This window comes from Mus caroli, unplaced genomic scaffold (assembly GCF_978045245.1).
Source record: "Mus caroli unplaced genomic scaffold, Mus_caroli_1 scaffold_1, whole genome shotgun sequence".
Taxonomy (NCBI): Eukaryota; Metazoa; Chordata; class Mammalia; order Rodentia; family Muridae; genus Mus; species Mus caroli.
Window position 1 is genome coordinate 158594468 of NW_028227256.1, and position 20095 is coordinate 158614562.

At 38.3% G+C, this 20095-nt stretch overlaps 1 protein-coding gene across 1 annotated transcript in view; it reads left to right on the forward strand.

Annotated features, from left to right (window-relative positions):
- Nucleotides 1-20095, forward strand: part of Rc3h1 (ring finger and CCCH-type domains 1) — a 66315-nt gene that overhangs the window by 35087 nt on the left and 11133 nt on the right. Inside the window, exons 7-17 of the mRNA XM_021155458.2 lie at nucleotides 2451-2583; nucleotides 4250-4368; nucleotides 6204-6316; nucleotides 6827-7108; nucleotides 7598-7812; nucleotides 10775-11142; nucleotides 11762-11926; nucleotides 15396-15548; nucleotides 18472-18685; nucleotides 19493-19583; nucleotides 19722-19851. Of these exons, the coding sequence (XP_021011117.1) occupies nucleotides 2451-2583; nucleotides 4250-4368; nucleotides 6204-6316; nucleotides 6827-7108; nucleotides 7598-7812; nucleotides 10775-11142; nucleotides 11762-11926; nucleotides 15396-15548; nucleotides 18472-18685; nucleotides 19493-19583; nucleotides 19722-19851 (1983 nt within the window). The remainder of the gene's footprint in view (nucleotides 1-2450; nucleotides 2584-4249; nucleotides 4369-6203; nucleotides 6317-6826; nucleotides 7109-7597; nucleotides 7813-10774; nucleotides 11143-11761; nucleotides 11927-15395; nucleotides 15549-18471; nucleotides 18686-19492; nucleotides 19584-19721; nucleotides 19852-20095) is intronic.

Consider the following 20095-nt stretch of genomic DNA (forward strand, 5'->3'; position numbering starts at 1 on the left):
CAGAATGACAATAGTGTTACAGTGCTTCAACCAGCGCTCTCATGGTCCTTCTCATCACCTCTCTTCCTTTATTGCCCAAAGAATCTTGAGGGCTTTGTGTTTCTTGGAACTGGAGTTACAGATACTTGCGAGCTACCATGTGGGTGCTGGGAATCAAACCGTATCTAGGAGAGCAGCCAGTGCTCTAAACCACTGAGCCATCTCTCCAGCCCCTAACCCTGCTTCCAAATGCCTTTTAATTTTATATAGGAGCTTTTAATGCATGATCTTCCAGATGTGTACCTTGTGGCTTTATGATTCTCACTCAGAATAATTTTACATAAAGTAAATATTACCTCTCATGATGAGTTTGATAAAATTTTCAGTAACCATGTTTTTATTTTATCACCTGTCTGTTTTGATATAAAGACCACTATAATAAATATCCCAAAACATGACAGTTTTTGAAAAACTGGTAGATTGAGAATTGAGAAATTAGTTTTATTTTGTTTTCTGCTTTTTACTGCTTATAACTCTTCCTTGAATACCTTCATACTAGTCATGGTTCTCTAGAGTAACAGAACTTATAGAATGAATATATATATAGGGGATTTACTAGAACAAGCTTTTTATTGTGTGAGTGTATGTCTCACTACATTTTTTTATTGTTTTATTTTTTTGGTTTTTTTTAATTGGTTATTTATTTACATTTCAAATGTTGTCCCCTTTCCTAGTCTCCCCTCTGAAATTCTCATTAAGTTTTAGAGAAATACTTAACCTTCAAGAATCCCAAACTAAATCAGAATATTTTAAAAATATTCTTTGACAAGTTCATCTTGATCATATCTATTTCAGCTGCACTTTCTCATTTTTCCTACTCAGAATGATACATTCTTCCTATCCTTCATAATCTCTTTGTTTTTCACAATAATCTTCCAAGTCCAGTTAGTGACATCAGCATACACACGAGCTTGGGGCCATCCACTGGAACAAGGTACCAGGGGTACGAGCATCCCTAAAGACACTTAACACTTTCTTTTCTGGAAACCATCAACTGCCAGTAACTTCTCAGCTAGGGGTGGAGCCTCATAGTCTGTCTCTCATAAGCTGGAATGATGGCTGGCTTGATCTTGTACAGGTAACTATAGCTGCTTTGAGTTCAGGAGGACAACTGTGTCATGTCTAGAAGACAGTTCACAGCACTTCTTCCCATTCTCCAGCTTTTACTTTTTTTTTTTTTTTTTAAGATTTCTTTATTTATTTTATGTAAGTACACTGTAGCTGTCTTTCGACACTCCAGAAGAAGGTGTCAAATCTCATTATGGATGGTTGTGAGCCACCATGTGGTTGCTGGGATTTGAACTCAGGACTTTTGGAAGAGCAGTCAGTGCTCTTAACCGCTGAGCCATCTCTCCAGCCCCAGCTTTTACATTCTTTACATCCCTTTTTTTGTATTGTTTGGTGGTGGTAGTGGTGATGTGATAAGATGCCCTACTTAAGTCTGACTATTCAACAGTCATTTATTCTCAGAACTTTTACAAGTTATGAGTCTGTAACTCCTGTCCACGAGTAAAGAAACATCTCAAAGCAGGGTTGAGAAAAGTATTGATCTATAAGCATAAACAAAAATATTGAGGCAGTTTGATGACATGTCCATCTAACAAAACAAGCAGATTCACCCATAGGGCCTGTAACCTACTTGGTCATTGGCTTTTAACAGGTTTAAAATGCCAGATATGAACACCAGATGTAGAAGAGCCCAGATCCCAGTTTTAAAAGCTTCTTGGTCACCCCAGTAACTTCCATGCTGCATTACCTTGATGAGCAGCTTTTGCCTGCCTGGGCAGGTCAGCTGATGGGCGGGACCATTATTGACTTATCTCCCCAGCACCCTGCATAGAGCCATATAGCACCATGAAAGCTAGTCAAGAGGGAGGAAGACTCCACATCTTTTTCCAGTTTGATCTCTCTGTGTCCTGCAATCAAATCATAATAGGATTTTTTTCAACTATACTAGACATTTGAAATTATTTAGACTTTAATATATGAAATTTAGTTTGTACAGTTTATAGATTTAGTGTTCTGATATTTGGTTTAAGAACGTGAACTCATTCAGTATGACTATTCAGTGGCATTATTCTTACTATTATCTGACATTATCTCTCTATTATACTTGTAAATTTCAGGGATATGGAAGGACTACCAAGAACCTAACTAATACAGTGATATGGGGAGAAAGACCTCCTATTTGACGAGTTTCATAACACACAGAACATAGTATTGTGCACAATGTACCAAACTGGATGGAAAGAAAGATCTTTAGATAGCAGGTGTTTCAGTCTGGCCACAGCAGAGGTTAGGTAGATAGATACAAAGTAAATTTAATAAACTACGAAAATGAAGGTGTAAATAAACTGGTTTAAAAGGGTTATTTGAACTTTTGGAAAATTAATGTTTACTTTTCTTTTAAGTTACAGACCCCTGCCTCATTTGCACAGAGTGTTCAGGAGCTAACAATTGCTCTCCAGCGGACTGGAGACCCAGCAAATTTGAACCGACTAAGACCCCATTTGGAGCTACTCGCAAACATTGACCCTAGTCCAGGTAAAGCTAGGAGAAGTTAGTGGACTGTTATGTGTCCCTCAGTACTGCTTGGTTCTTCAGTTATCTTTTGTTACGTTCCTCTGAAGTTTCCCAAAGTAGCTTTTTCAGCTTTGCTTTGGCTGCATTTCCATTATCCCATCTTCTCGTAATACTTGTTCTATTCAGTATTCTCTTTCTTAGCCTTTACTTCGGCATTTCTTTCTCACCCCTTCTTGACCTGAAAATATACCTAATGACCTGTTACTTGAACAGTAGTTCAGCCGCTATCCTCTCAGAGTTCACTCCTACTATGGAACTGAATCTACATACTGCTTACTATAGTTTCCTAGCCACATAGGCTTCTGAGTCCTCAAACTACTTGAAATGACTGTTTCCAACAGTCATTAATACTGTATACCTCTTCTTTGATACATAAAAACTTCTGCTTTGTTTTTATTTGCACCACTCCACCCCACCCCATCCACACAGTGCTGTCTGTGTCCTTGATTCTTAGCCTCAAGTAATACCTCTGTATAAAGTAGATTCCCCAAGACCTCTGCCAATGCTCCTGTCACAGCAGACCATTTCCCCAGTGCTTCCTGATACTCAGCATCATCTGTCTGTTTCAAAGTGAGTTCATCTTTGATGCCTGCTCTTCCAGCTATGTTTCTTTTGTCTTTTTTGCATGTTCTTTCACCTGTCCTACATACCTTTTGAGAAATGGGATTTATCTGTTTTTCTTTTGTAATTTCCTGTGACCCACTTCCTGTTTATTCCTAAATGATAGCTTTAGTCCTGTCCTCTGAGACTTAATGTTTTCAATTTTCTCTACTCTGATGCTGTCAGTTCAGGTTACCTATTACTTCAGAGTAAATCAAATTTCACATATGCCTTTTTAGTAATGTGTCATTGCTTATAGAATGACTCTGTCTTTCAGACCCTCTTAAAGTTTCATCACTCCATGTTTACAGATCTGGTCCCAAAATGGCTTAATCAAATCATACCTTTCCATGTGTGTGTGGGGAGGGGGTAGAAATTATTTTCCCCATTTTTATTAATTAGCATTCTGAATAATTAAAAAAATGCTTGCCACCATATTAGTGTATTTCCTACAGCTGGCTGGTAGATGCTTTTACATAACACTTTGACATGCTTTGTACAAACACTCTGTCCCTGGACAATGTCTCCAGTTCTATAGCACTGTCTTAAATTCACTCTGATCAGTCATTTGTCTCCACCATTCTAGTCAAACCTATTTTGTCAAGTTTACCAGTTCACCTCCCCACAACCTGTGTGTGTGTGTGTGTGTGTGTGTGTGTGTAAGCAATTTAAGAGAAAAGGGTTATTTCAGCTCATAGTACAGTCTATTATAGCAGGCAAGTCAAGGCAGCAAAAGCTTGAAGCAGCTTACATATCACATGCTTAATCAGGAAACAGAAAGGGATGAATGATACAGGTAAGTTAGATGTTTCTGTAAAAGTTAACATAATCTAGATTATCTGCCACAGGTGCATACCTAGAGACCTGTCTCTCTGCTGACTCTAGGGCCTTTTAAGTAAGCATCACTAATCATCACAGATGAAAAAGTATCTGAAAGCTACAAAACAATTAACTTGATTACACTAGTTTAGTATTGGATAAAACTCTGCATAAGATTATAGGTTTTGTTTAATTTTTAATTTTATAGATGCTCCTCCTCCAACATGGGAACAGCTAGAAAATGGACTGGTTGCTGTACGTACGGTAGTACATGGATTGGTTGATTATATCCAGAACCACAGCAAAAAAGGAGCAGATCAACAACAGGTAAGGGGTTACTATTTAAAATCTTCAGGTAAGCAACTTTGGGTATACCTAGAAACTGGCTACTGTAGGTAGAGATACAAAGCAAAAAAAAAAAAAAGTTATGACCATTTTAAGACTGACTATAGTGGCTGGAGAGAGGCTCCACGGTTAAGAGAACTGGCTGCTTTTTTTGAGAGAACCCAGTTCAAGTCCAAGCACCAACATAGTGTGGTTCACAACCTCCTGTAACTCCAGTTCCAAGGGAATCAGATGCCCTGTTCTGGCCTCTGGTAAACACCCATCCTTATAAAAGAATTTTTAAAATTTCTTTGCTTTAAAAAAAAAAAGATTCTGACTATAGATACTGTAAGTTTGCATAGGTAGCAGTTAGTGTTTTAATTTTTCTTAAGTAATTTTATGTTACATTTCAGCTTGATAATGTCACTTTTTGATACCAATGATGAATCACTAGTACTTTTCAAATATTTGTAGATTTTTTTTTCTGTGTTAGTATTTTAAAGAATTTCACTAATAATATTTATTATACTATGTGCCAAACCATCTTCTAATTTTAAAAAAAGTATTGTTTTCCACTTATTTGTGTATATACGTAGAGGTGAGAGCTTTATAGGTCCTGGAGGCTTGGCAGCGTCACTCACTAAACCATCTGGTTGGCCCAAATTTTGTGGTTTTTCTTAGGAGCCAGATTTATGTTATATGAACACTAACCAAATATTAGAAGAGTATACATTTCAAAAGTCTTTTTGGTTTTGTTTTTTGTAAGAGACAAGGTCTCACATAATCCTCTGGTAATCCTACTGAATGAGCATAAAGACCATTACCCAAATTTGTTGGTCAAATTATGCAAGCATTATTTTCTATCCGACAGGACTAGCTTCCTAAAGCATGGTTTGAGAAAATAGTATCAAACACAGGGAATTTTATTATTTGGGGTTTATATTAGCCCCAAAATTGCAAGGCTAGGGGGTTTTCAAGGATTTTGAGTTATGTAGGAACTTGGCAGAAAGAACATCTCATAGAGATCAAGGTCTAGGGTACTGACTCCTGCTGAGAGTTTCTGAGTATATCTGTCTAGTCTAGAAGACACTGTTGTGCTCTGGTCCTCCCTGACCTCTGGCTTCTACAGTCTTTCTGCCAGACCTCTCATCCATGAGAGTCTAAGCCTTGGTGAAAGTGTATGTGTGCATGTGAGAGATATGTCCTGTTTGTAACTGAGCATTCCACAGTCACCTGCACTGTGACCAAGTGTGAGTTTCTGTGTTATTCCTACCACTACCCTGAGAAACTTCTCTGATGTGGTCTATGTAGTGTGTGTGGATGTTTTATCTGCATGTACATACATATGCTTGGTTCTGTGGAGGCCAGAAGAAGGTGTCTTATTTCCTGGAACTGGAGTTCTAGATGGTTGTGAGCTGCCATGTAGGCCCTGGGAATTGAGTCCAGGTTTGGAAGAGCAGCCAGTGCTCTTAACCTTGAGCCCCTGTTAGAATTACTTTTACATTTTAATTTTGGACCTGGAAAGGTCTCTCAGTAGGCAGAAGTTTTTTGCAAGGTAGGCATTCTCTGTTCAATCCTAGAACCTAGGTAAAAGTCTAAGGAAAGAACCAACTCTACAAAATTGTCCTCTAACAACCTCCAAACTAATAATGAATAATTAAAATTTAATTTTGAACTCTGATTTTTCCCCCTCAATAGTATTGTTCTGAGTGGTTTAGATAAATGTGTGAATTAGCTTAAATTCTTCTGTGCTGTAAGAATCCTAAATGGAAAACATAAAATTTACATTTGTTACTGTATGTTTTGTTTTATGTCTGATGTTTTGATCTTGGCCTTAGCCTCCACAGCATAGCAAATACAAAACATACATGTGTCGAGATATGAAGCAAAGGGGAGGATGCCCTCGTGGTGCCAGCTGTACGTTTGCACATTCACAGGAAGAACTGGAAAAGTAAGTATGAAAACCATGAAACACAGACTTGGGAATAGGGAATGATTTGTTGGCTTTAAGAAACACAGTAAGAGGGGCTGGTGATGGAGAGATGGCTCAGTGATTAAGAGCACTGGCTGTTCTTCCAGAAATCCGAGTTCAATTCCCAGCAAGTGCATGGTGGCTCACAACCATCTGAATTGGGATCTGATGCCCTCTTCTGGTGTGTTGGGAGACAGAAATAGCAATAGCGTATTCACATACATAAAATAAATCTTTAAAGAAATATATAAAAGGAATAATTGAATTCAACACTTAGGAAATATTTATGAATTAGTACATTTCTTAAAAGGTTTTTTTTTTTAGTTTTCATTATATTGTTCTTATAAATGGGAAGCTATATTTTATCAACTAGATGACATTAGTTATTTCCACACACACACAAAAAGTTCTAGTTCTTTTTAACAATTTTAATTGCTTCTTACCAATTGTGTGCTGTATTTGTAGTTGAAACATTTGCTTTTCATACAGATTTCGCAAAATGAACAAACGTCTGGTTCCCAGAAGACCCTTGAGTGCCTCTTTGGGTCAACTTAATGAGGTGGGCCTGCCTTCAGCACCTATACTTTCCGATGAAAGTGCAGTGGACTTGTCCAACAGAAAACCTCCTGCACTCCCAAATGGAATTGCATCATCAGGGAGCACAGTGACACAACTGATTCCACGTGGGACAGACCCCAGCTTTGATTCTTCTCTGAAACCAGTAAAGCTAGACCACCTGAGCAGCAGTGCTCCAGGGTCCCCTCCTGACCTGTACGTCTTCAAGTTTCTTCCTTGTAAACTGAGTAGAGAGAAAGAAGAGTTTGCTTCTAGCCCCAGTGGCTCCTTGGTGTTATTGTTTGTTCTTCTGTTTTGAGTCAAAGTCTGTCCTTTAACTTATTACTTCATAGCCAAAGATGACTTTGAACATCCAGCTGCCTGCCTGCACCTCCAGGTACTGGAATGGCAGACCAGCAGCACCATGCCTAGTTATGTTGTGCTAGGGATTAAAACCACCAACTGAGCTACATCCTGGCCCAGAAAATAAAATGTTTGCCTTTGTTTTATTGGCTTTTACCTACTTTTTCTGCACTGATGATTTTTTTAAAGGAAGATTAATTCCTTTAAATTTGTAGAAGAGATTGACATTCAAATATATCGATTTTCCAAGTACTGGCCGTCTTTTTATATGAAACATTTAATGTATATTAAAAGTATATTTTAGAGACTTTAAACTTGTCTTGTATAATTTTGCTCCCTTAGGCTGGAATCTGCCCCTAAGAGTATTTCTGCCTTACCTGTGAATCCACATCCTGTACCTCCAAGGGGACCAACAGATCTGCCTCCCATGCCTGTCACCAAACCAATTCAGATGGTACCTCGAGGTTCTCAGCTATATCCAGCACAACAAGCAGATGTTTATTATCAGGATCCTCGAGGAAGTGCCCCAGCTTTTGAGACAGCACCTTACCAGCAGGGTACTGATCTTTCATTTATATTTATATTTATATATTTATATTTATTTCCTTATTCTGCGGTGAGTGATTATTTACACAGGAGCTTCCTTTAGATAAGAGAATATTTTTAATATTTGGAAGACTGTGGTTTTCATGATAAACTAAATTTCTTTGCCTGCTTAAAGTTGTATAATAAATGTATTTTAGTCACTCAAATTTATCATATGGATAAAAAAAGGATAAAATTTATTTATTTTATAGAAGGATTAACATTTATGGAGCAAATATACTGAGTAAGGCTAACCTAACTCTTTTCAAGAATGAAAAAAAAAAGAAAGTAGTGGATGCAAACTAAATTTACAGTATGATTTCCTTCCTTTTAATTATTGATATTGGCCTTGAAAAGGTGCTGCATACAAGTCTTTAGAGCAGTGGTTCTCGATCTGTTCATTGTGACCCCTCTAGAAAAGCTATTTCCAAAAACATTACAATTCGTGACAGTAGCAAATTAAATAGTTATGAAGTAGCAACAAAAATAATGTTCTGGTTGAGTCACCACACCATGAGGAACTGTATTAAAGGTTTGCAGCATTAGGAAGGTTGAGAAGCACTGCTTTAGGGGTTCTGTAGTATAGGGTCAGCTTAATAGTAAAGTGTGTGTGCTTAGACATGCCTTTGATCCCAGCACTCAGGAGGCAGAGGCAGAAGCCTCATCTACATAATTCCAGGATAGGCAGGACAACTTAGTAAGACTCTGTCTTACAATCAAATAAAGCAAAACAAAAGATTAAAGGGAATACTGATATTTATTTCAAACTAAAGTATTGAATCTCATCAAAATTAGAGGCTATTTTTGTTTTTTTTGTTGTTGCTGTTGTTTGTTTTTAATGGTAATAGATTAAAGTATCTTTTATTTCCTTCCCTCCCCCCCTTTAGGTTACATATGTCATCTCTGCATTCAAAAGTAGTTCATTTTTATTGTTTTGTTATTGTTATTTATTGGTTGGTTAGTTGGTTTTCTGAGACAGAGTTGCTTGCAATATATATTCCAGGCTTGCCTTGAACTCACTGTAGCTCAGACTGGCCTTGAATGAGGATGATCCTCCTGCCTCACCCTCCTGAGTGCTGAAATTGCAGGCATCTAGCATAAGAATAGATTTTGATGACTGATAGTGGTTATAAAAGAATCTGACTTGATTTTTTTTAATCTCTCAATATATATATATATATATATATATATATGTTTTTGTTCAGGCAGCCAATGTGTAGCTTTATACTCTGTGAGGAAGAGTTCAGTTACAAAAGCAAAAATCTTTGTAGCTATATTAAGCATGAAAAGATTTAGTGGAGAAATGGGTTCTTTCCATGTTGATGGAAATACTAGGGATGCAGACTTAAACTAAGTGTGTAGGAAATGTGTCCTAGAAAAGCACTACTTTGCTAGATGTAGAAAGCAGAGATAAAACCTTCTGCCTTAACTGGAGGTTTCTGGGAAATGTACTGCTAGAACTCTTGTCTCAAGAACTCTAGAGCCAGAGAAGTCACTAGATGTATAGAGCAAAGTGCTGAGCATTTCATGCAGTATACTTGAACACATTTCTAGCACTGCCTCCCCTTACCGTCTCCCATCCCTTTCTACACAAGTTGGAGGCTGATTGTTGTTATTTCTTTTTCTCCATCAAGTTCAGTTTTATGTTGCCCAGCTAATCTTGGGAGTGGGACCTGCTCTGGTCAGCCCACAGGGGTCACATCAGTAAGAGAAATTGACTCTTCCTCTCCCAACAGTTATCAAATGCTAATAGTTTCTCAGCTAGTGGTAGGATTGCATATTCCCATTTCCTCCTCTATGGTAGGATTTTTTTTTCCTGGCTGGAACTTGTGCATACTGTCATAATTGCTATGAAAAGTGGCTCTTTGGCATATCATATCTTCCAGCTCATAATAGTTTTGAAGTTGAAACTCTATAGTGGCCGGGCCTGGAAGAGTAAGTCTGTAATTCCAGCTACTGAGGAACCTGAGGCAGGAGGATCTCAAGTTCTGGGCATGCCTGGGCTACAGAGTGAGTTCAAGGATAGTAGTCTTCAGAAGACCCTATTTCAAAATGAACTATTTTAAAGGGGCTAAGAGGGGGCTGGCAAGATGGCCCAGTTGTTAAGAGCGCCAACTGCTCTTCCAAAGGTCCCGAGTTCAAATCCCAGAAACCACATGGGGCTCACAACCATCCATAATGAAATCTGATGCCCTCTTCTGTAGTATCTGAGGACAGCTACAGTGTACTTACATATAATAAATAAATAAATCTTTTAAAAGGGGGGGGCGCTCTAAGAATCTAGCCGAGTAGTAGAGTGCTTGTTTAGTATGCATGCAATCTTGGATATGAAAATCTACAGAGTTAAAACTAAAGTAGAACCTGAGTTTCAAGGATGCTTGTGAAATTTAATTTTTAATTTCCAGTAACTGCATTATATTAAGACAAACTAGAAGAAAGGATCAGTCTACTATTTTTGACTATATGTATATTGATCCTTTCCATTTATTTTCAATAATTATTTGTTAATTGGTAGAAAAAGAGGTTTTCCCTGGGATTGAATTTCAGGACCTTGCCAATTCCAGGCAAACACTGAGCCTCACTCCAGGCCCTAAGGAAAATATTTGCTTTCTAATTGTCACAAAGCTATTGTAACTATACAAGTAGTGCGAAAGTTTATCAGAATTAAGTAGATTATTAATACTAAAGTGTCTTAATGTTTTTGGGTTTGATTTTTGGTTTCTTTGTGTATCCTGGCTATTCTGGAACTTGCTATGTAGACCAGGCTTGCCTCAAACTCTGGTATTTGCCTGGCTCTGCCTCCTGAGTGCTGGGATTAAAGATGTATGCCACCATCGCCCAGCTGTGTTTTAATGTTTTAAAAGGAAAAAAAAGCTTCTATAGAAAAATAGAAGAGCTCATTATTGTTTTGGGTTCTTCTGTTGTATTGCACAGGTATGTACTATACTCCACCACCGTGTGTGTCCCGCTTTGTCCGACCTCCACCATCTGCTCCTGAACCTGGTCCTCCATACTTGGATCATTATTCACCCTACCTCCAAGATCGTGTCATAAACTCTCAGTATGGCACACAGCCACAACAGTACCCACCTATGTACCCAACTCACTACGATGGCCGCCGTGTATACCCTGCTCAGTCTTATACAAGAGAGGAGGTGTTCCGGGAAAGCCCTATACCCATTGACATTCCATCTGCAGCAGTGCCATCCTATGTACCTGAGTCCAGAGAGCGATACCAACAGGTAGAGGGCTACTACCCAGTGGCTCCTCATCCAGCTCAGATCAGACCTCCATACCCCAGGGTAAGCTGGATTTTTTTTTTTCTTACATAGATTTAATTTACTTTTTGTATATGTATGTGTAATTGGTGTGTGAGAGAGAGCATAGGTACATGTATACCACAGCACACTTAGGTCAGAGGAAAGCTCTTGAGGATAAGTTTACTTTCCACGCTGCTAGCTGGAATCTTTCTTGTTGCTACTGCTCAGAATATTCCAGGTAAACTTGTCTGTAAGCTTCCAGCATCTGTTTATTCCTCCCATCCCATAGCCATCCTGGGATTACATGTGTGCCCCATGGTTTCCAGAGATCAGCCTTGGGTTGTCAGGCTTGAAAGCAAGACAGTGCTTTTGCCTGTTGTGCCATCTTCTTGGTCCTGAAATTTGAAGTTATTTTAAAAAACAAAAATACAAGTCTAAACATTCTTCATTTGTATACTAAGACTTGATGAGTTAGTAAATTTGGAAGATCTTGAGAGAGTTTGGGTTGACCTTTTTTTTTTTTCTCTTTAATATTGATATTTCTAGATGTTATGATGGGTATATATTCTGAATTCTTTCTATTTATCTATCTATAAATAATATGGTTAATTAATGTGCTTTGGGATTCTTTGTCAATTTTAAATAATCTTCCAATTACCAGGATCCTCCTTATAGTCGGCTTCCTCCTCCCCAACCCCATCCTAGTCTGGATGAGCTACATCGAAGGCGGAAGGAAATAATGGCCCAGCTAGAGGAAAGAAAAGTCATCTCTCCACCTCCTTTTGCACCTTCACCAACATTGCCTCCTGCGTTCCATCCAGAGGAAGTAAGCATATTATTTTTAATGCTGCTTATAGTTTACCATTATCACTTTTTGTAGCCTGTTTAATAAATTATGAGAGCCAGGCAGAGGTAGCACACACCTTTAGTCCCAGGAAGCAGAGACAGGTAGATCTCTGAGTTTGAGGCCTGTCTGGTCTACAGAGTGAGTTCTAGAACAGCCAGAGCTACACAGAGAAACCCTGAGCGAGAGAAAGAAAGGAAGGAAGAATGAAAGAAGGAAATCTGTTCCCAAGAAGATGGTTATCAAATTTCAAAATTATGAGGCTATTTTCTGGTTTTCTCTGAGAGAGTTGTTGTTTTATTACACATTTAGATTCATAAGCCATTTAAAATTGAGTTATTAAATGAACTGTTAGAATCAAAATCCATTTTTCCTCGGCAGGGATGGCTCATTGGCCTTATACCAAGTACTGATTTGAGCATCCCTTTTTCAGTGTCCCACAGACAGCTTTCCTATAACTGGTTAATTAGTGTAGGTGTGGTGACCTGTGCTTCGATACTGAAGCAGAAGCAAGCCTTCACTGCATATAGAGCCCTGTCTCGAGAAAGTGATAGATAGCCAACTGTGATTCTGAAATCTCTCGTTTCATTGGTCTATTTGTCTTTATACCAGTACTGCATGCATTTATTTATTTATTTTTTCTTTCTTTCTTTCTTTCTTTCTTTCTTTCTTTCTTTCTTTCTTTCTTTCTTTTTGTGTGTCTTGGGGGGTGAGGCGTGGGCATATGTGGAGGTGAGAGGATGGCTGGTAGGATAGGAGTCGGTTGTTTGGTTTCAAGGATCCAAACTTAGGTTGTCAGATTTGCACAGCACATACTTCACTTGAGCTGTCTGACTGATCCCTCACTCAATAGAATGTTCTACTTAAGTCGGACTCGTTGGTATAGGTTCTCCTAGTATTCAATTCAAAAATAAATAAACATGTTGGGATCTGGGAGTTTAGTTCCTTAAATTTTTAAATAATTGAGACATAAATTAAGATGTATTTTTAATCTAGCAATGGAGAAACCAGTAGTGTGGTTTTTAAAAGGTAGAAAAGATACACAAATGGGTAGATGGTAAAAGTTAAAGGGAATGTTTGGTTTATGTACCATAGTGCTATAATTTTGACCATTACATTTATGTTTGTATAAAATAGTGCTAATAGATTTGTTTTGGTTTGGGGTTTTGTGAAACAGAATCTCACATTCTAGACTAGGTTTACCTTGAATTCACTCAAGCTGGCCTCAGATTCAGTGTCTCCTGCCTTAGCCTTCCAAGTGCTTGGATTACAGGTATGGACAACAGTGCTCAGCAAAATATTGCTTATAGCTATCATGAATGTTAGTTGTCTTCATTTTTTTCATTTCTGGCACTAGTATTTTTCACTGGTTAGTTTTTCGAGGGATTTACCAGTTATATTTGGTTTTAATTAGACAGCCTGAGCTGAGACTGTAGGTCACTTGGAAGAGTAATTGGGTAGCATGCACAAATCTCTAAGTTCAATCAATAATGCTTTGTAAATTGAGCAAGGAGGCAGGAGGATCAAAAGTTCTAGGTCAGCCTTGGCTACATAACAAGTTTGAGGCCAACCTGGGATACATGAAACCTTGTCTCATACTTTATTCATTAGTTATACATAATGAATCTTTTTGTTTGTTTGTTTGTTTGTTTGTTTTTTGTTTTTCGAGACAGGGTTTCTCTGAGTAGCCCTGGCTGTCCTGGAACTCACTTTGTAGACCAGGCTGGCCTCGAACTCAGAAATCCTCCTGCCTCTGCCTCCCAAGTGCTGGGATTAAAGGCGTGCACCACCACGCCCGGCTCTACATAATGAATCTAATTGGAGTATAGAGTTTGTTTTTTAAATCAAATGATATGTGTAAGAATATGTGTAACAGCTGGGCAATGGTGGTGCATGCCTTTAATCACAGCACTTGTGAGGCAGAGGCAGGTAGATGGATCTCTGAGTTCAAGGCCAGTCTGGTCTATAAACGGAATTCTAGAATAGCCAGGCATATACACAGAAACCCTGTCTTGAGGTGGGGGGAAGAAAATTATGAGTAAACAACATTGCCAACTGACTACATATGATAAACAATGAAAACTGGGAAGTGAAAGCTAGGTGTGGTGATACTCTTGAGCTACCATTTCAAGACACCATTTCAGAAATACAATAAAGTTGCTGGGCATTGGTGGTGCATGCTTTTAATCCCAGCACTTGGGAGGCAGAGGCAGGCAGATCTCTGAGTTTGAGGCCAGTCTGATCTACAGAGTGAGTTCCGGGACAGCCAGGGCTATACAGAGAAACCCTGTCTCGAAAAAAACCAAATAAAAAAAAAATACAATAAAGTGAAGATTATTATACACAATAAATAGTAACTTGTTTAATGTATGAAGGTAATCTAAACAGAAGTTCATAGTACCTCTGTCTCTTAGAGTGCTGGGATTAATGTTGTTCACCACCACACCTGGCAAGCTCTACATTTAAGCTTCCATTCTGATTATAAGCAGCCTATATATAGTTGCCCTAAATTCATACATTACAGGAATACGTGACATAGAAATAATACTTTCTTCAAATTCCCATTTTCTATAACAGCCAACAGTTTTGTTGTGTATTTCAACTTTTTTATGTGCATGAACACATTTGCTGGAGTGGGGTGGAGTTGTGGGTTGGTTTTGGTTTTGGGATATCTATGTTGAAGTGAATTTATTCTTTTTTGTAGCTGCATAATATATAACACTCAGGTAGAAGAACCTACTTGCTAGATATTAATATATTCTAAAAGTTAGCTGTTCTACATGAGCTAAGACTTTTAAAGTGTTTGGCATTATAAAAGTATATGAATATTACAATTTAACTAAAAATAATTGGCATTGGAATGAAATATTGTTATTGGATAACCACAGAACTTTAGTCAAGAAGATAAAAATGAGGCCTTTTATTCTTTTACTTAATTGAATCAACCTTGGGCCAGACTGTCTTTAGGACAGGGAATACTGCCGCTAAAGAAGCATCAGCAGAGTTGCTGCATCATTCCCTACCTCATAAAGCGCACGAGATGCAAAGATGCTCTCAGTTACTGTAGGTGTTACTAAAGCACATTGAGGGCCTAGCAAATGTACGTACAGCGTGATACAGATTTACTGAAGCGTTGACTTTTTTATCTAAGACAGCGGAGGAAATAGTGAGCAGACTTTTAAGATCCTAGCTTGATTCGCTGAAGGAAGGTGAAACCCAACCTATCTTTCTCGCTCCCTCCCTACTTCCCTCCCTTCCTTTTTTTTTTTAGCTGCCAATAACAAATATGAAGGCTAAAATAATCTTCACATTTTTCAGTCTATAAAACATGTTCTGAAACTTAATAATCAAATAACTATCACTATATTGTTTTAAGTTGGTATTCTAGACATTCCATACTTTTTCTGCTTTGTTAACTCATAGACCCATTTCCTATTTTCCCCCTCTATAGTTTTTGGATGAAGACTTGAAGGTAGCCGGAAAATACAAAGCAAATGATTATAGCCAATATTCTCCTTGGTCATGTGATACCATCGGCTCCTACATTGGAACCAAAGATGCAAAACCCAAAGATGTTGTGGCAGCGGGGAGTGTGGAAATGATGGTATGTGTAATGGCTAAGCATAATTAATACAAATCTAGATACATAAATTCTCATCTATTAAATTATAGGGACAGAGCCAGGCGTGGTGGCGCACGCCTTTAATCCCAACACTTGGGAGGCAGAGGCAGGCGGATTTCTGAGTTCGAAGCTAGCCTGGTCTACAAGTGAGTTCCAGGACAGCCAGGACTACACAGAGAAACCCTGTCTCGGAAAAAAAAAAAAAAAAAGAAGAAGAAGAAAAAAAATTATAGGGACAACTAATTGAGCTTTGCTTTTGTTTCATTTAAATATAAAGTATATTATTATCTTGACAAAGAAGAATTTTTATTATATATCATTTTAGGTAACAATTTCCCAACAATTAGTTGTTCAGAACCCAAGTTAAATTATTTTAAGTATTTAATCAAGATCCTAGATTTCAGGGCTGGAGAGATGGCTCAGTGTTTAAGAGAGCATATTGCTATTGCAGAGGAGTTGAGTTTTGTTCCCTGTTTCCGTGTTGGGCAGTTCACAACTACCTATAATTCTGGCTCCAGATGATCCAGTGCCTTCCTGGCTTCCATGGGCACCTACTCAGTGCATATACCCACACTGATGTACAAAGACACATCAGTAAAATAATGTGTCCAGCAGTGGTACTTCTAGACTTTAATCCCGGCACCTGGGTACCAAATACATTAAAACTCTTCTTACAAGTCATAAGTTTAAACAACCAACTTGGTTAATTTATTTGGTAAAGAAATCTAAAATCTTTTTTTTTTATGAGTATTTTTTATTATTTTAAATGAGAATATGATAGTTGTGTAGCTTCCAAGTTAAGGTTTATTAATGTTTCTGTATTTATATATCAGTACTTTACATATTAATTTTCCCCCATAGCATTAAAATTTTGCAAAAGTAGTTAACCTCACTAATCTCATTTTTCTCCTTCACTCCTCCCTGTCAGTAAGTAACCTCTTCCCTGAGTTTAGATGTTATTACTTAGATACCCACACACACACTGCCTTTTTCTTTTTCTTTTTCTTTTTTTAAGCAAAAAAACCCACTGGGTTTTCCTGTATTGTCCAGGATGACCTTGCATAAAGTATTCTTTTGTCTCACCCCATGGAGTAGCTGAGACTCTAGGCAAGTGCTACTGCACTCAGCTTCTGCTCTTTCCTTTTTGAGACAGCATCTCACTAAGTTTTGGGTTGGCTTTGAAATCACTCTGCATCGCACAGCTAATCTCAGGCTTATGGTGCTCTTGTCTTAGCCTTACTAATAGCTACAGCTATAGATTCGTGTTAACTGATCTTTTGCCATTATGTATAATTTTTCACTTCATTTTTTTAAAGATATTTTTTTAGATTTGCTTATATTTATATGTATGAGTGTTTTGCTCACATGTATATCAGTGTTTCACATATGTGTCTGGTGTCCTCAGAAGTTAGAGAGCATTAGATAGATATCCTGGAATTAGAGTTAGGGATGGTCATGAGCTACCATGAGGGTGCTGGGATTCAAACCTGGTCCTTTGCAAGAACAAGCTCTCTTAACTTCTGAGCTCTCTCTCTAGCCCCTGTGTAGAGTCTCCTTGTGCACATCCATGAAAGTTTTGCTTAGACATGTATTCCTGGCCAAATGGATGATAAGCTTGAACTATATATTTTTTTAAAAAGGCTGGATGTGGTGGTGCATACCTTTAATCTCAGCAGCACCGGGGTGTGGAGAGGGGTCACAGAGATGGTAAGTGACAGAGTGAGACTCTGTCTCGAAAGAAAGAAAGAAAGAAAGAAAGAAAGAAAGAAAGAAAGAAAGAAAGAAAGAAAGAAAGAAAGAGAGAGAAAAGAAAAGAAAAGAAAAAAGGAAGGAAGGAAGAAAGAAAGAAAGAAAGAAAGAAAGAAAGAAAGAAAGAAAGAAAGAAAGAAAGAAGAAAGAAAAGGAAGAAAGGAAGGAAGAAAAGAAAGAGAAAGAGGAAGGGAGGAAGGGAGGGAAGAGGGAGGGAGGGAGGACAGGACAGACAGACAGATTTGTGTAGGTTTTCATAGGTGATGTTTACCTAGCTGTTTCAAGACAAAACTAGTTCAAGTAGATGACAGTTCAGAGTAAGAAAGAGTAATTAAATGAAAAACAAACCTGCAAGGGGACTGGGAGTATGACAGAGCAAGGTCCTGGGCTCTGTTCCCAGCATCAAGTAAGGTAAAATTAAGTTGAAACAAAACTTTTGATGTGCTTCAATGGGCAAATGTGTGCTTCTACATCACAGGAAGTCTTTCAGCAGAATGAGTTGAAATAGAATAATAATGTAAGATGCTTTCAAAAGGGGTATCACACTGAAGTAACGTTACCAAAGAAATGTTAATTTCCTTAAATTAGGAAAAATAAAATAAAACTACTAACCTACTATAGATGCCATTAAAAGTTTTTCCAGATACATGAAAGAAGTCTTAACTCAGTGCCTCTCAAGCATTGACATATAGCTCAGTGGTAAAGTGCTTGCCTGACAAGTTAATGTTCATACATATTACTTAGGAATGGGTAGATTTATCATCTACTATCATCTGTCTGTAATTGTTGGTCATATAATTCTTTTTTTTTTTTTTTTAAGATTTATTTATTTATTATATGTAAGTACACCGTAGCTGTCTTCAGACACACCAGAAGAGGGAGTCAGATCTCATTACAGATGGTTGTGAGCCACCATGTGGTTGCTGGGATTTGAACTCTGGACCTTCGGAAGAGCAGTCGGGTGTTCTTACCCACTGAGCCATCTCACCAGCCCCATATAATTCTTACTGTGATCTAAAACCAATGTTTTATATGACATCCAAAGACAGCTAAAGACTTATTCTTACTAATAAGAACATCATACTCTTATTAATAACCCCTTTACAGAGCTGGTAGAAATTATGCTAAACATACTCTCATTTTTGCTTTTTGTTAGAATGTAGAAAGTAAAGGAATGAGAGACCAGAGGTTGGATCTTCAGAGAAGAGCAGTGGAAACGAGTGATGATGACCTCATCCCATTTGGAGACCGACCAACAGTATCTCGATTTGGTGCCATCTCTCGAACATCCAAAACACTGTATCAGGGTGCTGGCCCAATGCAAGCTATAGCACCTCAGGGAGCACCCACAAAATCTATTAACATTTCCGGTAAGAATCCTAGAGTAGTAATTATGATTCTCAATGTAATTCTATCAGTACTTTTAAGACTCTTAAACGCAATTATTAAACTTTTCCCTATAAGAAAGCAATTGCACTTCGGGCAATTTTAGGTGTATAAACTAAAATTAACTCTTTATATATTAAGACTGCTTGAGGGCTAAGGTGTAGCTCAGTTGATAGAGTGTATTCCTAATATATATGAAACCCTGGATTCAATACCCCAAACCACATAAACCAGATATGGCACATGCCAGTAATCCTAGCACTGGAGAGATGGAGGTAGGGAGATCAGAATGTTCAAGTGCAGCTTTGGGTGCATAGGGATTTCAAGGCTATTCTGGGCTAATGATCCTGTCTCAAGGGGTGAGGGGGGGATAGCTTGTGACTTTTATCTTAAATAACTTCATTGTTTATTAAAATAAGATTCTTGGAGTCTGAGGAGGTGACTGGCTGGATAAAGAAGATCTGAGTTTGGATCCCCAGTACCCACATAAAATGTAGGCGCGCACGTGTGTGTGTGTGTGTGTGTGTGTGTGTGTGTGTGTGTGATCCCAGTGCTTTGGGAAGATAATCTGACACCAACCCTCACCCCTAAATTCAAACACTTGTGCACACAGTGAAAAGAAAGTATGTAAACCCTGAAGGTTCAATGGGGAAGAAACAAATGCCTTGTCATTTTGGCAGACAGCTTTCTGCAGAGACAGATCCAGTGCGCCGCTGCCTTCTGGATGATAGTACCTTAGATGAATCAAACTGGTAAATGACATCATAAACCACAGTACTGTTCCTTTACAGATTACAGTGCATATGGAGCTCATGGTGGCTGGGGAGATTCTCCATACTCACCTCATGCAAACATACCTCCTCAGGGACACTTCATTGAGAGGTACAGCCATTCTTGTTCACTTGTTATAAATATTTGAAGCATTTCGCTTTCCTTGCTTTGTTTTCTAGTCAGTAGTGTTTTCACAAAATAAAACTTTATACAAAATTTACCTAATGGTTTCTTTATTTTTTACCAAAGGGAGAAAATGTCCATGGCAGAAGTGGCCAGTCATGGAAAACCCCTTCTATCTGCTGAAAGAGAACAATTACGGCTAGAGTTGCAGCAGCTGAACCATCAGATCCAGCAGACCCAGCTACGAGGACTAGAGGTACAGATCTACAGTTACGTTTTTCTTGTGTCAGGAATTTTGATGTAGAGTACTACTGTGTAGCCCACATGGCTTCAGACTCAGGATCCTCCTGTGTGGCCACATGGGTACTTACATCGAGCTTTCAGTGTTCAGCACTGCGCCCGTTTTGTGCTCTAGTTCTGAAGAGCTCCCAAGAATGTTAAGTTGGATATAATTTTCTTTCATCATGTATATGTATTTTGTGGGGTGGTATGTGCACATG